The sequence below is a fragment of the Microtus pennsylvanicus genome, chromosome X (assembly GCF_037038515.1).
Source record: "Microtus pennsylvanicus isolate mMicPen1 chromosome X, mMicPen1.hap1, whole genome shotgun sequence".
Taxonomy (NCBI): domain Eukaryota; kingdom Metazoa; phylum Chordata; class Mammalia; order Rodentia; family Cricetidae; genus Microtus; species Microtus pennsylvanicus.
In genome coordinates, this window is record NC_134601.1 from 81,484,336 (window position 1) to 81,504,023 (window position 19,688).

Consider the following 19,688-nt stretch of genomic DNA (forward strand, 5'->3'; position numbering starts at 1 on the left):
GGGATGGAGTCAGCCACCAAAGCTGCAGCTTTAATCCTAGCCATTCTGCTTAACAGATTAAAGACTTGTACTCAGAAAAAGATAGAGATATGTGGTAAAGACAGATTCATACAGAAAAAAGCATCTTAATGGTTTATAGTGTGTCTAAAAATATATGTAGGCTTGGGAAAGAAAAGAAAAAGGATAGAGAAAGTCCTTGAAAAAAGAAATAGAGTAGCCGGGTGTGGTGGTGCACTCCTTTAATGCCAGCACTTGGGAGGGAGAGGCAGGTCGATCTCTGATTTTGAGGGTAGCCTGGTCTACAGAGTGAGATCTAGGACAGCTAAAAATACACAGAGAAACCCTCTCTCAAAAAACCAAAAATTAAAAATAGAAGTAAAAGAAATAGAGTTTTAAAAAGCAAAACTTCTTCTCTAAAGTAACATATCTTTTGACTTTAAATTTTGAAGTCAAGGCATTTTCAAAATATATAGGATACCCCAACATTGCAGAGGAACTTTGTATGACTGTCCAGGCAACCAGGTGTCATTTCTCACAATTTTTGGAAGTTGCTTGCTCACACTTAATGGTTACTTAGTTAATACTATTTTTCCTTCTTAGGTCTCTGAAGGAATTGTAAACTAGATAGTTTTAGTTTTCCTTGTTTATCATACATAGGAATCAAGTTATGATAAAAAGTAAATAAGATATAAGGCTTTGGACTCACCAAGATAGAATAGATACGGAGTATTTTTTCTGAATTTTTCAAATGGAAATTGACTAGATATTGTTGATGTACTTAATGCTTATACATATTGTGTATAGTTATTGTACTTATTGCATATAGTTTTTCTTATATTATAGCCTTTTTATTTTATACAATAAAGAGGAAATTTAGTGCTATATTATTTGTATTTTAATAAATAAAGCTTGCCTGAAAATCAGAGGGCAAAGCACCCATACTAGTTAGCCGTGGTGGCACACAATTTTAATCCCAGAACTTGGGAGACAGAGGCAGACGGATCTCTATGACTACAAGGCCACCCTGGGCTACACAAGATTGAATCTTGTCTAAAAGAGAAACACTCAAAAGTGATCCCTGCACTTGGTATCACATGTTTTTAATCCCAGCAATAGGCAGGTGGAGAAATGTGTGATATGGCTGGGTGGAGAGAGGAATGAATATAAAGGGTAGAGAGATAGGAACTCATTGGGGTGTGGAGTCTTCAGGATTTGTGGAAACATGAACTTGGCGATTTTTGGTCTGAGGTAGAGAAAAGAGCCAATGACTGGCTGCTTTGCTTTCCTGATCATCAGGTTGGACCCCAATATCTGTCTCTGGTTTCTTATTATTCATGCTATGTTCTTCAGTCATCGTAAGCCTTCACCAAACTTACAAATTTGCCAAACCAGGCTCTATTGATACTGGAGTTGGGGGCTGATTGTGAACTATTTGTTTCTTAAATATTAATATCTCACCTTTGTTAACATTTATGTAAATTTCTTTGGGAAAATGCTGTTCTGGCAATAAACTTATAGGTCGCATAGATTTCAGTGATTAAAATCTTGGCCAGGGCCACATTTCATAATACGCGCCTAAGTAGGTGTTTTTTTCCCTCTTAAGTACAGTGTACACAGCCTAAGTTCTGTACCCTTTATTAAGAAAACAAAAGCCAGTAGAACTGGCATAGAAGTGTTTCTGCACTTCCCCTTTTCAGCACTGCACCACTTATGTCTCTTTAAATGTGGGCTGCATGGTGGTAATTATAGAGAAGACAAAATGGGGATTTAAGTTAAAGTACTCTAAGTGAGGCTTTAGGTTGGCTTTCTCCACCCTGATTTTGTGTACAATTTTCTCTCCTAGTCTTTAGTCCTTTATTCAAGCTTTAATACCTCAAAGCATAGTTTACTGAACAGAGATGTTATTGTACAGTTTTATTAGCCAGCACATGATAATATAAGGTTTTGCCTTTGTCATTCTTATTGCTAGAGTGGAATATTTTTCATTAAAATTGATTTATGTAAAACATATAATTGCTAATCAGCTTATTTCAGGAACTTTCTCTGAGCTTACATATATTGACTTTTGAGATGTAAGAACCACATGGTGGCACATGAGCTCAATTTTTGATAACTTCTAAGAAGCCAAAGTTCTATTTGAAATATGAAGTTTAATGCCATTGTTATTTACTTCTCTGCCTTTTATTACAAGTTTAATCTTTTTTGTTTAATAAAACAAAGGCTAATATTCACACATACATGTTAACTGGTATAAAAAGGCTTATTATTTATCTGAGTAAAAATAGAATACCAGAAAATACAGCAGGCTTAAGAGGAATTACTTCAGTTGTACCATTACTTTGTAGGTTATTAAAGTGTCTAAGTTGGTGTTTGTTGCAATAGTTTATACAAGGTGGAAGGTGGTTTGTGCCTTGTCCTTCTTCCAGGTCATCTGCTAAACACCCTTTTGGAGATAAATCTTGTCGTTTCTTTTAACTTATAAAGTTTATTTTTGGTGAGGGGGCATGATGCCACAGTATAAGAGTAGGTATTTGGAAAACTTAGCGGAGTCGGTTTTCTCCTTTCATCTTGTCAAGTCCCCATGTGGATTGAACAGCCTTTACTGACTGAGCCATCTCAATAGCCTCTATGTTTGTTTTGAGACAGAGTCTCACTCTGTAGTTGAAACTGGCATGGAACTTACTATGTAGCCGAGGCTGCCCTAAATTCATAGCATTCTTCTCATCTTGGCCTCTGCAATGCTTAGATGTCAGAAATGAGTTACCATACCTGGCTCTTAAGCAAGCCTCATAAACTTTGTGAACCTTACTGTGCTTCAGAAAATGACAATATCTATACCTCACAGAGATGACATCAATGTGTGAGTGTGTATGTTTATTGTCACATATGTGGTAACCGCACCAATGTTCACTACTAGTTTTCATTCCATAGTTGATACCGTGTTGCCATTTTGCTAAGTTCAATTCTCTGAAAGTAATATAGACTTTTTTTTTGCTTTGTGGAGGTAGGGTTTCTCTGTCTTTCTTTGGAACCTGTTCTGGATCTCACTCTCTAGACCAGGCTGGCCTTTCCTGTCTCTGCCTCCAGAGTGCTGCGATTAAAGCGTGTGCCACCACCTCCTGGTAGACTTAAATTCATTAAAAAGGCACCACATGAGGTCTTTCTCCTTATAAGATCAAAATTTGACATGAATAAAAACTTTTAGGGACCAAAGGAAATAATCTTAGCTACATTATAGAAGAAACATGTATTTGGAGGCTTGAGTTTCCTTAGAGATGAGTTGGATCATTTGGCAGAATAATAACATTAATTACTCAAAAGTGATCATCATTTCCAATGAAGCTAGCATGCAGTTGCCAAAGAATGAATACCGTTTCCAATAACTAAGGATTTTCTTTCCCCCTTTCTTAGATAATATAGAATTATCTTTTAGCCAACTGGTGCTTCTGGAGTATTTGTTTAGGTTTTAGAATATCTTATTTAATAAAGGATCTCAGTTTTCAGTTTTTTTAAAATAAAAGAGTACTTTTGGTTTCCTCCTACAAACGACACAAAATTTACTTGCTATTAGTGCTTTATGGTGCTGCTTTGGATCTTTTTACCCCCTTTTCTTTTTCCTTTTTTTAAAAAAAAACAGCGAAAATTAGTAAGCCAAGGCCACCATGTCTTTCTTTAGGTTATAGAGATCATGATGCCAACGGTACCTCCAGATAGCATATTCTCAAACTTTGGCAAGCTACACTGTCTTAGAAATTACTGCCAGTAGAAATTACATCATTTATAATGTATCCTTGCTGGCCAGGGTGTTTTGCAAGATTCCATTGGTGAAGGATTGAGCTGGAGTTCTAAAATTATTTCCTTATGGAGAGTTTGATCCACTACAAATATTTACTACTTGCCATGTCTAGTGATGCATGCTTTTGGTCCCAGCATCTTGAGACACTGAAGCAGAATGGTTGCAAGTTCAAAACCTATGTTGCTTTATTTCTGTAGTGTGGTCCATAAATTGGGTGTAGTAATACATCCTTCATAGCGATATGAACATTGGGTGTTCCATGTGAAGTTCTTAGGATAGTGCTGCCATACAGGCATATATAAAATACAAATTTTTACAGGGGTCTGACTTGTGTTCTCATCTCAAATTTAGAGTAGTATACATTTTGATATGCTAAAATATATCCTATGGACTAAGTTTTTCTGACCCACTCTTTTAGAGATCAAGCTGTCCCAATATTCTGTTTAACAGTCTGCTGTATGGACTTCTTACTGCAAAGAAAGCATAGAAAAACTTGGTTAAATTTCAGAATCTTTCCCTTTTTGAGACAGGATCTGACTATATATCCCTGGTTTGCCTGGAGCTTGCTATGCAGACAAGGCTGCTCCTTAGCCCACAGAGATCTGCCTATCCCTGGCTTCCCAGTGCTACGATTAAAGATGACACTCTCCCCTCTCCATCGCCCCCGCCCAAAGTAAAAAGAAAGATAGAAGAAGACAAATCAAAGTTTGAGGATAAAGAATTAATATCTCTGAAGTACTTATGTGGACCTTTCGTCAATTATTTTGGGCTGGGGTATAACTCTGGTGGTGTGTGCATTTAGCATGCATGAGACTCTGGGTTTAGTATGGCACTCAAAGATGAGTTTAAAATGAATCCTTAATGTGAACTATCTGTGGTAAGGGACCACCTAGTCATTAAGGAGCAAAGTTAGCATTCAGAAAGAAAAGTTGCAAAACAGGCCCAATATCTCTCTACATAAACCTGTGCATTGTTAACATTCAAGTTTTTTCCATGCCTCAGTCTCTGGCAAAATGGGAGTGATTACAGACTGCTGAAGTTCCCTGTATGTAGTTCTAGAATTTTTGATACTCTTACATATAAATTGCTTAGGATTTATCATTCTTTTTACTTTAAATAATGGAAGGTATCTGTTAATCATCAGCTAGATTTCTTTTTTTTCAAAAGATTTATTTTAAGTGTGTGTGTGTGTGTGTGTGTGTGTGTGTATGTGTATGTATGCACACACCCATGGAATCTAGAGGCATCGTATCCCCTGACGCTGTAGTTACAGGTTCTTGTGAGCTACCTGATGTGGGTTCTGACAATCAAACTTGAGTCCTCTGGAAGAGCAGTGTGCTCTTAGCCACTGAGCCATCTCAGAAACCCCAACTAAATACCCCAATTTTTAAGATCAAATTTACATATATATACATATGTATATACATATATACATTATATATACATTACATATTGTGTGTATATGTGTAATTTGATAGATACTTATTCTTAAGACAGGTTTTATTAGTCTTTCTTTAGCAGCTATATGTTTACGATTTTCTTGGAAATGGTGTTAGAAAACTGATAAATAATGCCAGTAGCTTACCTAGTAGCTTACCAAGAGGAGAAACTACTTTGGTGAAAAGAGTGGTTCAGTTCTTTCTGATAATTACTTACAGATAGATATGATTCTGTCTGTGACCATCACATATATCACCACAAAAGTTGTAGACTCACTTTATACACATATAATGAAAAATAATGTGCTCAGACATAGGGCTAGTAAGTGATAGAATTGTAACGACCTTAGAACTGCACTGTCTAGCACGACAGGCCACGTATGCCTATTTATACTAGAATTTAAAACTTCACTTTTTGGCCAGGCAGTGGGTGGTTACACATGCTTTTAATCCCAGTACTTGAGAGGCAGAGGCAGGTGGATCTCTGACTTCAAGGCCAGGCTGGTCTACCTCGCAAGTTCCAGGACAGCCAGGGCTACAGAGAAACTGTCTCAAAAAACAAAAATATACAAATAAGCCAAAGTTTTAATTCTTCTGAACTACTACCATGGTTTCTGTTTATGTGATCATGTGTATGTTACATTTAAAATCCTGCCCTACCTTCCATCTGAAATTCAGAAAGTAATGCGGGTTTCTCTTTTATAAAATAAGTTGACTACACAGTTTTATTGTTGGTCTTAGAATTTCGGGCAGTTTAGTTGTGGAGTTGATTACAGAGGAAAGCTTATGAGGCATTTTCTTGTACATTTCTGGGAGTTGAGGACACATCTAACAAGTTGTCAGCTCCCTAGGGTCAACCCTTCATTGAGGTAATAATTTCAGTAGCAGAGGTTCTGTGTGCTAATAGAGTTGTTACTATCAGCTAGTTTCGCTAATTCAAATTTGGGTCTTTTAACATGTTAGAGGAAGAAGAGTGACAGGAGCTAAAGCTGTGCCCCTTTTACAAGAATTATTAGATTCAGCTACTAGATTGCATAGCTAAGCTTTTGTATTACATTTATTATTCTGGACCCTTAAAAGAACAGAAGTTACAGAAGAGCTTTATTTATTTTATCTTAGAATTACTGAATGACCTTTCCATATCTTTTAAATGTTTATATCCTTATTATTTACTTGTCTTCTGATGTTTGTATTTCTATTCTGTGTGTGTTATAACATACCTAGTTTGACTTAGAGAGTACAAATGTTTGCAAAAACATAGCAGTTGGTCATGTTAACTACAGACTGTGTGAGATGAAAATTTGATTTCCAGTTTAGGTCCTACTTGGAAAACTGTAGTCTCTAGACTAACAACTGTGGTCATATAAAATCTACAATGACAACTCTCCATCTCATAGTGGCATGTAGCACACGTAATCATTGTAACCCGATAACAGATTTTTGAGGTCTAGATACCAAATATAGTGTCAAGCTCTTCAAATGTTAAAAAAAAAACCCATTCTTATTAAACATGGTTTTTACCTCCTGCGAATGTCAGCTTAGCAGACATGCCTTTTCTTTCCCTAGAAGTGACAAGTTCTATGGTTGTCACTAATTGTCACCAATACTCTGGAAATCTGGGCCTGTTTCTAATGTTCTCTAGCAAAGGTTAGGTACTCCAGACACACAAGTCTAATGTGACATTCATTTAGTGTGCTCTCCGGTTTCTTACTGCACACACGAGTTTTTTTTCCCGTTACAGTCTGGGAGAAGAAACTGACTTCAAATGGGAAAGGAAAAGCTTTTAGACTAGGATTATTAAATTTCTTCACTCAAATGCTAGACTTCTTCAAGTAATAAAAGGGACTTTTTCATAGCCTTGTTAGTGGCTTATATGGCAGTTAAGTATTCTGGTGACCTTTTATTTCCAGATATTATAAAACCCAAATTCAAAGTGATAGTAAGCAAAATATTTTTGAAATGTGGCAAACCTCCTACCCTACCCCCAGGCTAAGCCTTGATTATTTTTTAACAATTTTATTTTCAAGGTTGGATTTCAGAATTAATTAGATAGGAATTTTTGTCAGCTTGCCAAATACTTTAAACTTCTAAATAAATTAACTTAAACTTTTAATTTATCATTAATTTTGTTTTATTAATTGAACTAGTCGTTTTTAAACCTTAAAATTTAGGTGGTTAGCTGAACTACAAACCATTCTATTTTCAGCTTGTAAGCTTATTTTTAAAAGGGGGGTATTTAAGCAAAAATAAAGTTTAAACAAAGAAAAAGGTACACATTTGGATGTAATTTAAACCTCATTTTGATGACTGTTGGCTTGGTGATTATAGATTCTGTTCCAGTATTGTTTTCAATAATAGTGTTACTATAGCAACAAATATAAATGCTGCTTTAAAGGGGAAAACAAAACCCTTTCCACTGATTGTATCTTACATGGGATGAGAACTGTAAGTTTCATAGTTAATTCTGGATGTGCAAAACTTTTTTTCAAAGAAGTAATCTTGAGGATTATGTTACAAATACTTTTTGGCTCTCTTAATATCATTATTAGTTTAATTGTATTTATTGAATGCTGCAATTAATTTAAAAGCCAAAGATGTGGGAAAGGTGTCTGCTTTCCTGCTTCTGAACTATTTTATTTTTTTAAGACAATGGCTTCATTTATGTGCGTTGTCTTTTTATTTGTAAATTAGAGTGAGGGTGGCATATGCATGAATTTGTGAGTGAATGCTCATCTGACCAGAGGTCGACTTTTTTCATCTTCAACTTTTGAGATAGGGTCTCTTGCTGAATCTGGGGCTTGTATATTTGACTAAGCTAGCTGGCTGTGGAGCCCCAGATTTCCTCCTCTCTCTTCCTCCTTAGCCCTGGGTTTACAGACATGTACAGCCATGCCCAGCTTTTTACATGTGTACTGGTGATCCAAATTGACTCTTGTCCTTACAAAGCAAGTACTTTACCAACTGAGCTATCTCCCCAGAATCTTCAAATGGTCATTGTAGTACACAATGTTTGTTAAGGGGCTTGAGTATAATCAACATATGAGGAAATTATTAAATATATCCACAAATTCATTTCATTGCAGGTGTCATAACAAAATTTTTAATGTCTTCAAACACTACTACTTTTTAGGAATGAATAGTTGATGAAGTATTTTCTGTATAATACAGTGGTTTTCAACTTTACTAAATGCTTGTGACCCTTTAATATAGTTTCTCATGTTGTGGTGACCCCCCCAACCATAAAATTATTTTCGCTGCTACTTTGTAACTGTAATTTTACTACTGCTATGAATCATAATGTAAATATTTTTGGAGAGAAAGGTTTGCCAAAGGGTTGCAACCCACAGGTTGAAAACCACTTATAATAATATACACCCATCAAAACTCATGGTTTGTATTTGGTGTAAAATGATGTTGCAAAGATAGCAAGAGAGAAAGGTAGGTTTCAGCTAAGTATAATGCTTTCCCATTTTTATGCAAAGCTGCATGTATAAATATGTGGAGGAATACATAACATGTTTCTCATAGCTGTCCCCAGGTTGTATAGTTAGATACCAGTATTATTTTCATTAATTTCTTTAAAAAGAGAGACTATCACATTCATTAGAAACAATATGAATAGTTTCTGTTTTGGCTTTTGAGGTTTGGCTTGATAAAATGCAGAAGGTACTATGTTAGTAAGGCTATAAAATTTATTACTGGTAGTAATCAAAGAAATGTGAACTTTTCCTGTGGCTTACTACTATTTCTTTGGCTAGGAATCAAAAGGAGCATTATTGCTGGGGCAGAGGCTGAATTGTCACCATTGCCTGGCCTTAATTGGCCAATCGTGTTTCGTTTTTTTTAAAAAAATAATTTTCCTTTTTTAGGAATTTATTTTTTTGTATGTGAGTACTATATCCACATGTACAACTGCATGCCAGAAGAGGGCATCAGATCCCCCTATAGATAGATGGTTTTGAGCCACCATGTGGCTGCTGGAAATTGAACTCACTTCCTGTGTTTCATTTTGATAGAATAAATCTTGCATCTGGAATTAAATGTTAAAATAGTGCATGCCAACTCTGGTATGAACATGACTTGTCTTTCACAAGTTTCCACTGAGGCTGGAAAGATGGCTCAGCCATTGAACACTGGCTTTTCTTCCAAGGGACCTGACTTCCTAGCACACACACATCCTGACTCACAACCATCTATTAGGCTAGTCCCAGTTAAGCCATGCCCTCTTCTGGCCTCTGTGGGTACTAGGCACATGCATGGTGCACACACACACACACACACACACAGGCAAAACACCCATATACATAACCTTAAGATAAATAAATCTTGAAAAATTATACTTGTTAAGGAAAATCTCAAAGAAGTTACAAGTATTAAAAGGAAAGAAAAATGAAAGACCTCATTATATTTTTTCCTTGCTCAGAGTCCTTTAAGTGATTATGTTTTTTTATCTAAACATGTAGATCTAGGAAATGGAGGAGCCATGCCTAGTGAAAATAAGCATTCTCTACAGTGTGATACAATAATAATTACTGGGGAAGAGTTGGAAAATTCAGTTGCTAGTCCCAGCTAGTCCCTTGTATAATTGGAAAAGTCACTTGCCTGGTCCTCAATTTCTCCTAATTTCAAGTCAGTAAATTTGGGTTTTGAAATTATAGGATGCTAAGGACCAACCTGATAAAACTCGCTGATGTCTCAGACATTTTTACTGTGAGTACACATGTATTTTTGGAAAGGCTTCTCCTTCACAGTAAATAAGTAATATCTGACTTGGGGTATAATTGAGAAATAGACATTACTCAATTGACAAGGTCTTTATTATTTTAAAGGTTGGGTGTTTTCATTTATTCTGCTATTCTTGTACCATCTTGTTATTCTGTGAGCAAGTAGTATTTCATCCATATTTAACTTCTGTTCAAAGCCAGAGTTATCAGTGGTATAGCTCCAAGTCCAAGGTGTAGAGTTGTTCTCTTGGTCCCTGGAGTAGGTAGCTTAGTCAGAGAAATGAACTGATAGTAATTGTGGTTACAGTTTTCTCTTACTGCCAGGCAGAAATAAGATAGGTACTATCCATCAAGCCTCTGAGCCTTGTAATTTAAATAGTTCTATTTGAATGTTCCCCTGTGAAAATATTAGAGACTGAATGTGGTGATTGAGGCCTGTAATCCCAGTACCCAAGAGGCTAAGGCAAGAAGATCGTGAGTTTGAACCCAATTCACGACGTATAGCAAAACTCTTACCTCCAAAAAAAAAAATCTGAGTATAGTGATTCATGTTTGTAATCCCAGCACGTGTGAAGTAGAGGCAAGAAATTAGGAGCTCAAAGCCAGTCTGAGACCCTGTCTCATGAAAACAAAATATATAAATTAAAAACCGAGTGTTACCTGGTTTATTTCTTTTATGCTTGGGGTAGTCATGGGAGTATCTTTTCGTAGATGAGTTTATAAAGACAGGCACATCTCTTTGTCCACTAGTCCTGGTAACTGCTGTGGAGTTTGAAAAATTGATGATAAGCCTGTTTAGTGGTCCATAGGCCAGCAACTGAGATTTGGATGGAAGATTTCTATACCAGACAGTACCTTTCATAACTGGGTTCTACCAGGAAATTTTCTTGAAATTCTCTTTGTATGGTCCTTTAAAAGCTTGCTCACTTCAACAAAGCACATGCTGCAGGTCAAAATGAATTATAGCTATAGCTTTAAAAAGTCAGGTTTGCTACAGTAGCAAGTTAAAGGTTGTTTATATGAGATTAAATATCACATTATATGGAATTAGTATCAGTGTTTGCTGTTGTACAGGAAAAGAGTTAGGGCTTCATCTTTCATCTTGAGTTATTTAACATACATTTGACTTCCTACCTGTTTTGGATCCTATTTCTAGGTATGGCTAAATATGTGAAGACAGTTTTTTGCAAGTGTGGGATTTGTCAATGCTTAAACTTATGCACGAGTTAAGCATTGCTTGATGTAAATTAGCTGCTTTTATGTGCCATATGCCCCACCACCATTCATTTGATCAGTAATTTGTTCTCTAGAAAGTATTTCCAAGGAGAACTTGTTAACATCTTTGCAAAATCATTTGTAAATAAATTAAGTTTTCTTTTATATCCATGTTTTCATGTATGATTTTTAACAACTTGTGGATATTTTCAAGTTTGTTCATTTTTCTACTACCAAGTACTGGGATTACAGTCATGTACCACATTTAGGTTTGGTAGGTTTTTGAGTCAGGGTCATACACTGAATAATCCTTGAACTTGAGATCCTTCCGCCATAACCTAAAGAGTGACTGAGAGCTTGGTGATGGTGGCACGTGCCTTTAATCTCAGCACTCAGGAGGCAGGGGCTGGTGGATCTGCCAGCCTGGCCTACAGAATGAGTTCCAGGTCAGCCAAACTACAAGAGAAACCTCCTATTGAAAAAAAAAAAGTGTGGCTGGGGTTACAGGTTTGTGTCACATTGCCTGACTAATGTTTTATTAGCAAAATTATCATGTTCATGACTGACTCACACCCATCTCTCTTTTGTAATATACTCTCATAGTCATAATTACACAGAGCAGGATTTTATGTTTAAGCATTCAATTTTTAGTGTTCAAAGACAGAGTTAGGGCTAGAGAGGTGGCTCAGCAGTTAAGAACATATACCGTCCTGTAAAGGAGTTTGATTCCATCACATATGTCCATAGCTCACAACTGCCTGTAACTTAAGCTTCACAGGAATCCAATGCCACTAGCCTTCGAGGGCACTGTACTCAACACACAAGACACACATTGGCAAGAATTACTTGGTAGGAAATAGTGCTTGCTTCCAAGCCTAATGGCCTGAATTTTGAGCCTCAGAACCCATAAGGTAGAAGGAGAGAACAGTTTCAGCAAGTTGTCGTCTGACCTCCACTTGCATGCTATGGTGTATATTGTAGCATATATGTGCATCTACACACACACACCACACAAATGCAAATAATAATAATAATAAGCTCAGGACACCATTTTAAAAGACTTTGATTAATTGATAATGTATATCAATTTAAATTTGTAGATAGTCAGATGGGGTGGTACCTACCGGTAATCCTAGCACTTTGTAGATGGAGGCAGGAAAATCAAGAATTCAAAGTCATTCTTGGCTACATAACAAGTTAGAGATCAGTTCTCTCTTTTTAAAAAAAAATCTCTAAATATTTTGAGTTATGAAATTCTGATATGCAGTCTATTTTCTAGGTAATATATAATATGCATTGGAAATATGAAAAGCAGTCGGTTTCTACTCTTAACAGTTTAGAACTACGAAGACATGATCCAGAGGGGAAATAATTATGATTTTACCCCCCAAAACAGGATACCATACTTGCAGAGCTTCTTCAGATACACAAAGAACACATTGTAGGATATCATGAACATGATTCTCTTTTGGACCACAAAGAAGAAGAAGAGCTGACTGAAGAAGAAAGAAAAGCAGCTTGGGCTGAATATGAAGCAGAAAAGAAGGTATTTTGTTCAGAATGCTCTTCTCATGGATCTGTGTGGGGAAAAGAAGAAGCTTAATTAGAGTGCCTGTGATTTGAGTCCATTTTTTGCATGTATGCCACAATGAAATTTTTTATTTTATATCATAATGATCTGCTTATAACTGATAATTCTTTTGGAACTAGGTGCAGTGTCTGTAGTCCCAGATACTTGAAAGACTGAGACAGGGGAATTATTTGAACTCAACAGTTAAAAACTGGTCTGGGCAACAAATTAGAAGTTTCTGCTTTTCTGTTAGTCATTGGACAGAGCAATGAAGAAGAGAGGGGTCGTCTTTGAAGGAAGACATTAATATAGTTGGTCCTCAGGTATAGGCTCCCCAGTTAGGAGTCTCAATTCATGGGGTTTGCCTATGCTTGGTAGTAAAGTAAGGAGAAGAAAGCAGTTTATAATTTAAAAAAACCTCCATTTCTGTTTAGCCCTTCCTGAATTAAGAGCTGTACATTTAGTGTCAATCTGTCAGCAACTTTATTTAGTAATTCTTGGCTGTTTTAAATAGCAGCCCACTTGAACAAAAATGAGACTGAGCATGGAAACCTTATCTTAATACCTGAATCCCTAACTCCTAACTCATTGTACCAAATTTCTTTAACATTAATATGTTAGGAGTCTCATCAGAATTCACAGAGTTCTCTCGGTCTGTGGGAATAACCAGAAAAAAAGAATATACCTTTACGGGTTAAACCTTTCCATGTAATAAGATCTTAGTTTCGGGTAAAAAGGGTGTTTTGTTTATGTGTGGAAGAGTGTTAATAATTTCTTAGATCTGAGAAAGTAGATTCTTTACTAAACCAGTAGGTGATGTAGAATTTCAAGTTTTTAATCACAATGTGAAAAGTGCATAACTTTTTTTTTTTTTTTGGTTTGATTTTTAGGGACTGACCATGCGTTTCAACATACCAACTGGGACCAATTTACCCCCTGTCACTTTCAGCTCTCAGACTCCTTATATTCCTTTTAATTTGGGAGCCCTGTCAGCAATGAGTAATCAACAGCTGGAGGTGAGTTTTAAAGGACAAAAGTAGTTAACAGGAATTAAAGGCAGTGCCAGCTGCCTTGTTGCCGGCTCCCACTGCAGCACTATCACATTCTCTGAAAGATTACCCTGAATAGACCAAGAAAGTTTTCGTTTATTTGTTGACCTTTTTCACCAACCTAATATAGTAAAATGGAGTTTGTACAGAGCACAAAGGAATCAATCCTTGAATTAATGTAGTTTGAATTATTTTAATTAAGGAACAATAGGGCATCTGAACGGCTAGGGAAATAGCACTTTGATCAATTATAAAATACCTGGAACAAACAAAGTGCTTAATGTTTGAAAGTAGGTTAAATGCATACATGAGTTTACAAGCAATGTAGGGGTGCCATTAGGTATATACTACTGTCCATCGTCATGACATTTGTGATTTAAAACTAGAATAAAATAGTAATTAAATGAGACAAGTCAGTTATACCAACAGTTTAATAATTTAACTGAATCTGGTTTTGTTTTTAAAATTTACTTAATGGGTTTATTTAAGTTAATTGGTTCAATAAACCCCAAATTTGCATCTTCTTAAAATGTCTCTTGCATCATTGAGGTTTTTTTTTGTTTTTTTGAGACAAGGTCTCTTTGTGTAGCCCTGGCTCTCCTGGAATTCACCATGTAGACCAGGCTTTCCTTGAAATCACAGAGATCCACCTCCCTCTGCATCATTGAGTTTTACTTCACTTTAGATGCTGAGTTTTGTTGCTCTCTTTAATTGTTTAGGTTTTAAATCAAGTGCTATAAATTGACAAGAAGAATGGTCCGTGTACTTTAGGACTCTGCTGTCTTTCTACCCTATATAGCTTATTTCTTACATCCTTCTAGGACCTTATTAATCAAGGAAGAGAAAAAGTTGTAGAAGCAACGAACAGTGTGACAGCAGTGAGGATCCAGTCTCTTGAAGATATCATTTCAACTGTAGTAAGTAACTGACAGTTGACTTACATCAGCCTCCGCCATCATTTGTTTTAACGTTTGTTAACTTCTCTACTTTCTGGGAGGTAGAATCATGTAATCTTTATAATTTGATTAGAAATAGTGACGTACCAATAAGCTGATAACAGTCTTAGACTGTAATTCATCCATTTTGCATAAATGCTGACAGAAATGGATAGAATATAAGAATTGAGACATCAAGCATAGGAATGTGTGCATTGTTTGTATAACCACGTCTTAAATTTACCATTTATACAGATTAATTCCAAACAATTCTTTATTCCAGAGGAAGCCAACACACATATAATAGTGGACAACTTAGTACCCTGTTTGCCTAACCTTGGTTTCTTTACAAATGAGTAAAGAAAGGGGAACAAGGGTTAAAAAATTCTGACTGTATTTAAGTACCTTAATAATTTCCCCTCTGTTGTACAGTTATGAGGAGTAAATGGAAATGTCTTTCTTTTAGTGGAAAGAAAACATGAATCTCTCTGAGGCCCAAGTACAGGCATTAGCGTTAAGTAGACAAGCCAGCCAGGAGCTTGACGTGAAACGAAGAGAGGCAATCTACAACGATGTATTGACAAAACAACAGATGGTAAGAACTTTGTCTCTAGGCTCTGTTGGATTGTCTTCAGTTTCTAATGAGTTGATATGACTGTAATAACCATACAGGACGAATGGTCATTGATTATTCTCAAGTTTTGCTGGAAAAGAAAACACAACTAGTGATACTAAGATATTTGGCTGAAAGAGCAGCCCCACAATCAGTTCTCCTGTGTGTTTTTATGGAATCTATTTCTTTAATTTTATTTTTTATCTATTTTGGACATTTAGAATTGTCTCAAGACTTTTGCTTCTATCATTTTCTAAAATCTTCTAAAAGTATAAATTTCAGTATATTTGTTTGGAAAATGGAAGTGGTGTCCTGAATGTTGTATAAGCTCCTGCTTATCCTGAATTTTCCAAAAGATACCATATTTCATGATCCTTGATCATCTTTCCCAGCACTATCTTGACACCAGGGAATCAATCTCTCTGGCATGAGTTTTACTTAGAAAGCACTGTGGAATTGTACTTTTAAATTAGCTTAGGGAATTTGAGACCTTCAGGTAGGAATTATTCCTGCCACAAATGCTTTTCCCCTTGGTGTCCATCACTGAAATGTTTGTCTGTCATCATGTAAAATATTTAAGAGAATGACAAAGAAAGGGGAGTTGACAAAAAGTTCTGTAACTAATACTTGAGACTAATCACAGTGCAGGACTGCAATACAATAGTCAAGTCATTAAGAGAATTTAGTCCTAAATGCTGTTACTAACTGGTTTCTACAGTAATGGTCTTCTGAATACCATCAAATTAGTAACGGTGATAACAATAATGTGTTTTCCTTTTGGTATGGTACTCCCTTAACAAATTGATTTTAACTCAAAACTTGATACTTGCGTCTTTGAGGCGGGACATACACTTGTGTATATATACAGTTCCCTTTTCTCTCTCCAGTTAATCAGCTGTGTTCAGCGAATACTTATGAACAGAAGGCTCCAGCAACAGTACAATCAGCAGCAACAACAACAAATGACTTTTCAGCAAGCAACTCTGAGTCACCTCATGATGCCAAAGCCTCCAAGTTTAATCATGACTCCTTCTAACTACCAGCAGATTGATATGAGAGGAATGTATCAGTCAGTGGCTGGTGGTATGCAGCCACCACCCTTACAACGTGCACCACCCCCAATGAGAAGCAAAAATCCAGGACCTTCCCCAGGGAAATCTATGTGATTTTGCACTAAAAGTTTAAAGGATTATTAAAATCATAGAAAGATCTTTTATTTTTTTAGGAATCAATGACTTAACAGAACTCAACTGTATAAATAGTTTGGACCCCTTAAATGCCAATCTTCCATATTAGTTTTAAATTTTTTTAAATAGGGCATACCATTTCTCTCTGACATTTGTCAGTGATATTGCCTACAATCTTCTTACACGCATTGAGTACAGAAGATATTTCAAATTGTTTTCAGTGAAAACAAATCCTTCCATAACAGTAACAGCTCCACAGATTTCCTCTCTAAATTTTTATGCCTGCTTTTAGCAACCATAAAATTGTCATAAAATTAACGAATTTAGAAATGAATAAAGATTTATATATTCGCTCTTTACATATAAAAACACACAGCTGAGTTCTTAGAGTTGATTCCTCAAAGTTATAAAAATACTTTTATACTTAATCCATTTCTTGATTCGAGTGACTGAAATGGTCTTAATGTTCTTTTAACTGAAGTCTGAAACTGGGCTCCTGCTATATTGTCTCTGTGATTAAAAGTTAGATCTAAGGATTATTTTAGACAGAGAAGCGTGTGCAATATTCTTAAGTACTACTACTCTAAAGTTGGAGGAGCTTTGCAGTTATCTTAACATTGTATAAACAGCCTTAAGTACAGTCAAATACAAGGAAATTCCTTTTTCTTATTTAGTCTTTCTGCCATTTTTATTTTCAGTTGTATGTGCTGAAATAATTACTGGTAAGATTTCAGGGTTGTGGATTATCTTCTGCACATGAGTTTCCTGTCTCTTGGCACTAATGGAAACATACCTGTCAGCCATGGTGCCAGTGCTGGTGCTTCATCCTGTTGCTGGCAGTGGGATGCAAACTAAGAAAATCAAGTTAGAGCATTTGAAGAGCTTAGCGCCAAAGTTGTGGTTTTAGGCTCACACCCTGTTTTATAAACAACATCAAAATGGCAGAATCATTGCTGACTTTAAGTTCACATGAGGAATGTGCTTTAACAGTCTCCAGTACTGTCAGTATTGTGAAATATTCCTCTTAAAGATTAGAATCACTGGCTTCTATGCTCTCCTTTTCGCTCATCACCGTGTTCCTTTTTCCCGGTTCTTTTACATTTTAGTAAATTGATTTTCAGTTTGACTTTTTTTCCTGTTTTGATCTCTGGGGTGATTTTTTTTTTAATTCACCCAATTCATGAATGTTTTTTACTAGAAAATCATATTATTTCTTTTTCTAGATCCATATTTATGAAATGTGACCTATAATTTTACTCATGTTCAATTTGATTGCTTGAGTTTATTCAATAAAAACATTGTGTTTGACTATGGGAGTCAACTCATCATAGCAATATCATTTATGAAATGATATAACAAGTAGTAGAATAGCTGAAGAAAAGCTGGGTGGAGTATTTGTTCTAGGCATCTTTGGACTTAATCGAATTGAAAATGAGTTAAACATTGAGCTAAAATTGAACATGGTTTTATTGTTTGAATAATAAAAGATTTCCATTTTTATCTTGGAAAAAATAGTGGCTGAAACATTCGCACACACTGTGTTAATAATGGAGAATATGTGAGGTTTGGTGGCTCCACCTTTCCGTGATAAAACACACTAATGAACTTTATGTATTTAGATACTGTCTCAGCCATTTAATTGAGTTCATTTAATGGGGAGGGGGGCAGATGTGTGTGTACTTTGGAAGAAATAAAAGAAGGAAGATTTATGAGATAAATATTTGAAAGCAGTATGCTCTGGCCAACTGTTACCAGAATACTTTAAAACTGATTTACTAGACCTGGGAATTTTCAACATGGTCTAATTATTTACTCAAAGACATAGATGTGAAAATTTTAGGCAACCTTCTAATCTGTTTTCACAGTGAATGAAGTTATAACTTGAATAGTAATTAGAAGGACTAATTGGAAATCAGAGAGTTTGAAATAAATCTTGGACCACTTTGCATACACTCTTCTCACTTGACATTTTAGCAACATGATATATGTACTTTGAGTATAACATCAACTTTTAACAAATATTTAAAGACAAATATCACATAAGATACTAAAAGCTCATTTTTATATTTGTTTTAGATGTTTTAAATAGTTGCAATGGCTTAAAATGACGATTTTAAAAATGTTGCTTGTAATACAGTTTTGCCTGCTAAATTCTCTACATTTTGTAACCTGTTTTATTTCTTTGGGTGTAAAGCGTTTTGGCCTAGAATTGTGATATTGTATATGTTTTGTCCCAGTTGTATAGTAATGTTTCAGTCCATCATCCAGCTTTGGCTGCTGAAATCATACAGCTGTGAAGACTTGCCTTGGTTTCTGTTAGACTGCTTTTAAGTTCTGTATTGAGTATCTTAAGTACTGTAGAAAAGATGTCACTTCTTCCTTTAAGGCTGTTTTGTAATATATATAAGGACTGGAATTGTGTTTTTAAAGAAAAGCATTCAAGTATGACAATATACTATCTGTGTTTTCACCATTCAAAGTGCTGTTTAGTAGTTGAAACTTAAACTATTTAATGTCATTTAATAAAGTGACCAAAATGTGTTGTGCTCTTTATTGCATTTTCACAGCTTTGAAAAAATCTGTGCACATATTGTTTCATAGAAAATGTATAGCTTTTGATGTCTTGTTTGATGGTGGTTCTTTTGCACATTTAGTTGTTTACTATTTGAGAGGTCAAGAAGTTTGGTTTTTGAATCTGTTATATACTAAATTCTGTAAAAGGAGATCTCTAACCTCAAAAAGAATTTACATACCAGGAAGCCTGTGTGTGTTGTTTCCATTTTGGTTGTCTCTGTGTAATCCAGCACCATTCCTTGCTTCCCTACATCTGTGCCATTCATTTAAGTCAAACAGGGCCACTCCCCACCCATGTTTTGGGTGGTTACTGCCCAGAAGTCCAATCGGATGCATGGAAGTCATAGTACCTGGCCTTAAAAGAACTGCAAGTTTGTAGACTGCTTGAGCATTCCCCACCCCATCCCTTTTTTTTGCATGAATTCAGTTTCTTCCAGACAAAACTTTGAAATCAGTTAATTACATGACCTAGTAACCAGGAATTCTTTGGAAGAAGGTACCACGTGTTTGTGATTCTTCAAGTAAAATAGGTTAGTTATTTTACATGTTTGTTTCATTCAGAGTTATAGTCAGGCCATTACCAATC

At 35.7% G+C, this 19,688-nt stretch overlaps 1 protein-coding gene across 35 annotated transcripts in view; it reads left to right on the top strand.

The window, feature by feature from the left end:
• The window catches only part of Atrx (ATRX chromatin remodeler), a 156,418-nt gene extending 137,337 nt beyond the window's left edge, over positions 1 to 19,081 (top strand). For all 35 annotated transcript variants that reach the window (XM_075957921.1, XM_075957935.1, XM_075957913.1 and 32 more), the window contains 5 exons: positions 12,571 to 12,720; positions 13,635 to 13,760; positions 14,615 to 14,710; positions 15,195 to 15,323; positions 16,229 to 19,081. In XM_075957921.1, the coding sequence (XP_075814036.1) occupies positions 12,571 to 12,720; positions 13,635 to 13,760; positions 14,615 to 14,710; positions 15,195 to 15,323; positions 16,229 to 16,507 (780 nt within the window). In that variant the 3' untranslated portion in view covers positions 16,508 to 19,081. The remainder of the gene's footprint in view (positions 1 to 12,570; positions 12,721 to 13,634; positions 13,761 to 14,614; positions 14,711 to 15,194; positions 15,324 to 16,228) is intronic.
• Positions 19,082 to 19,688: the final 607 nt, after the last annotated feature.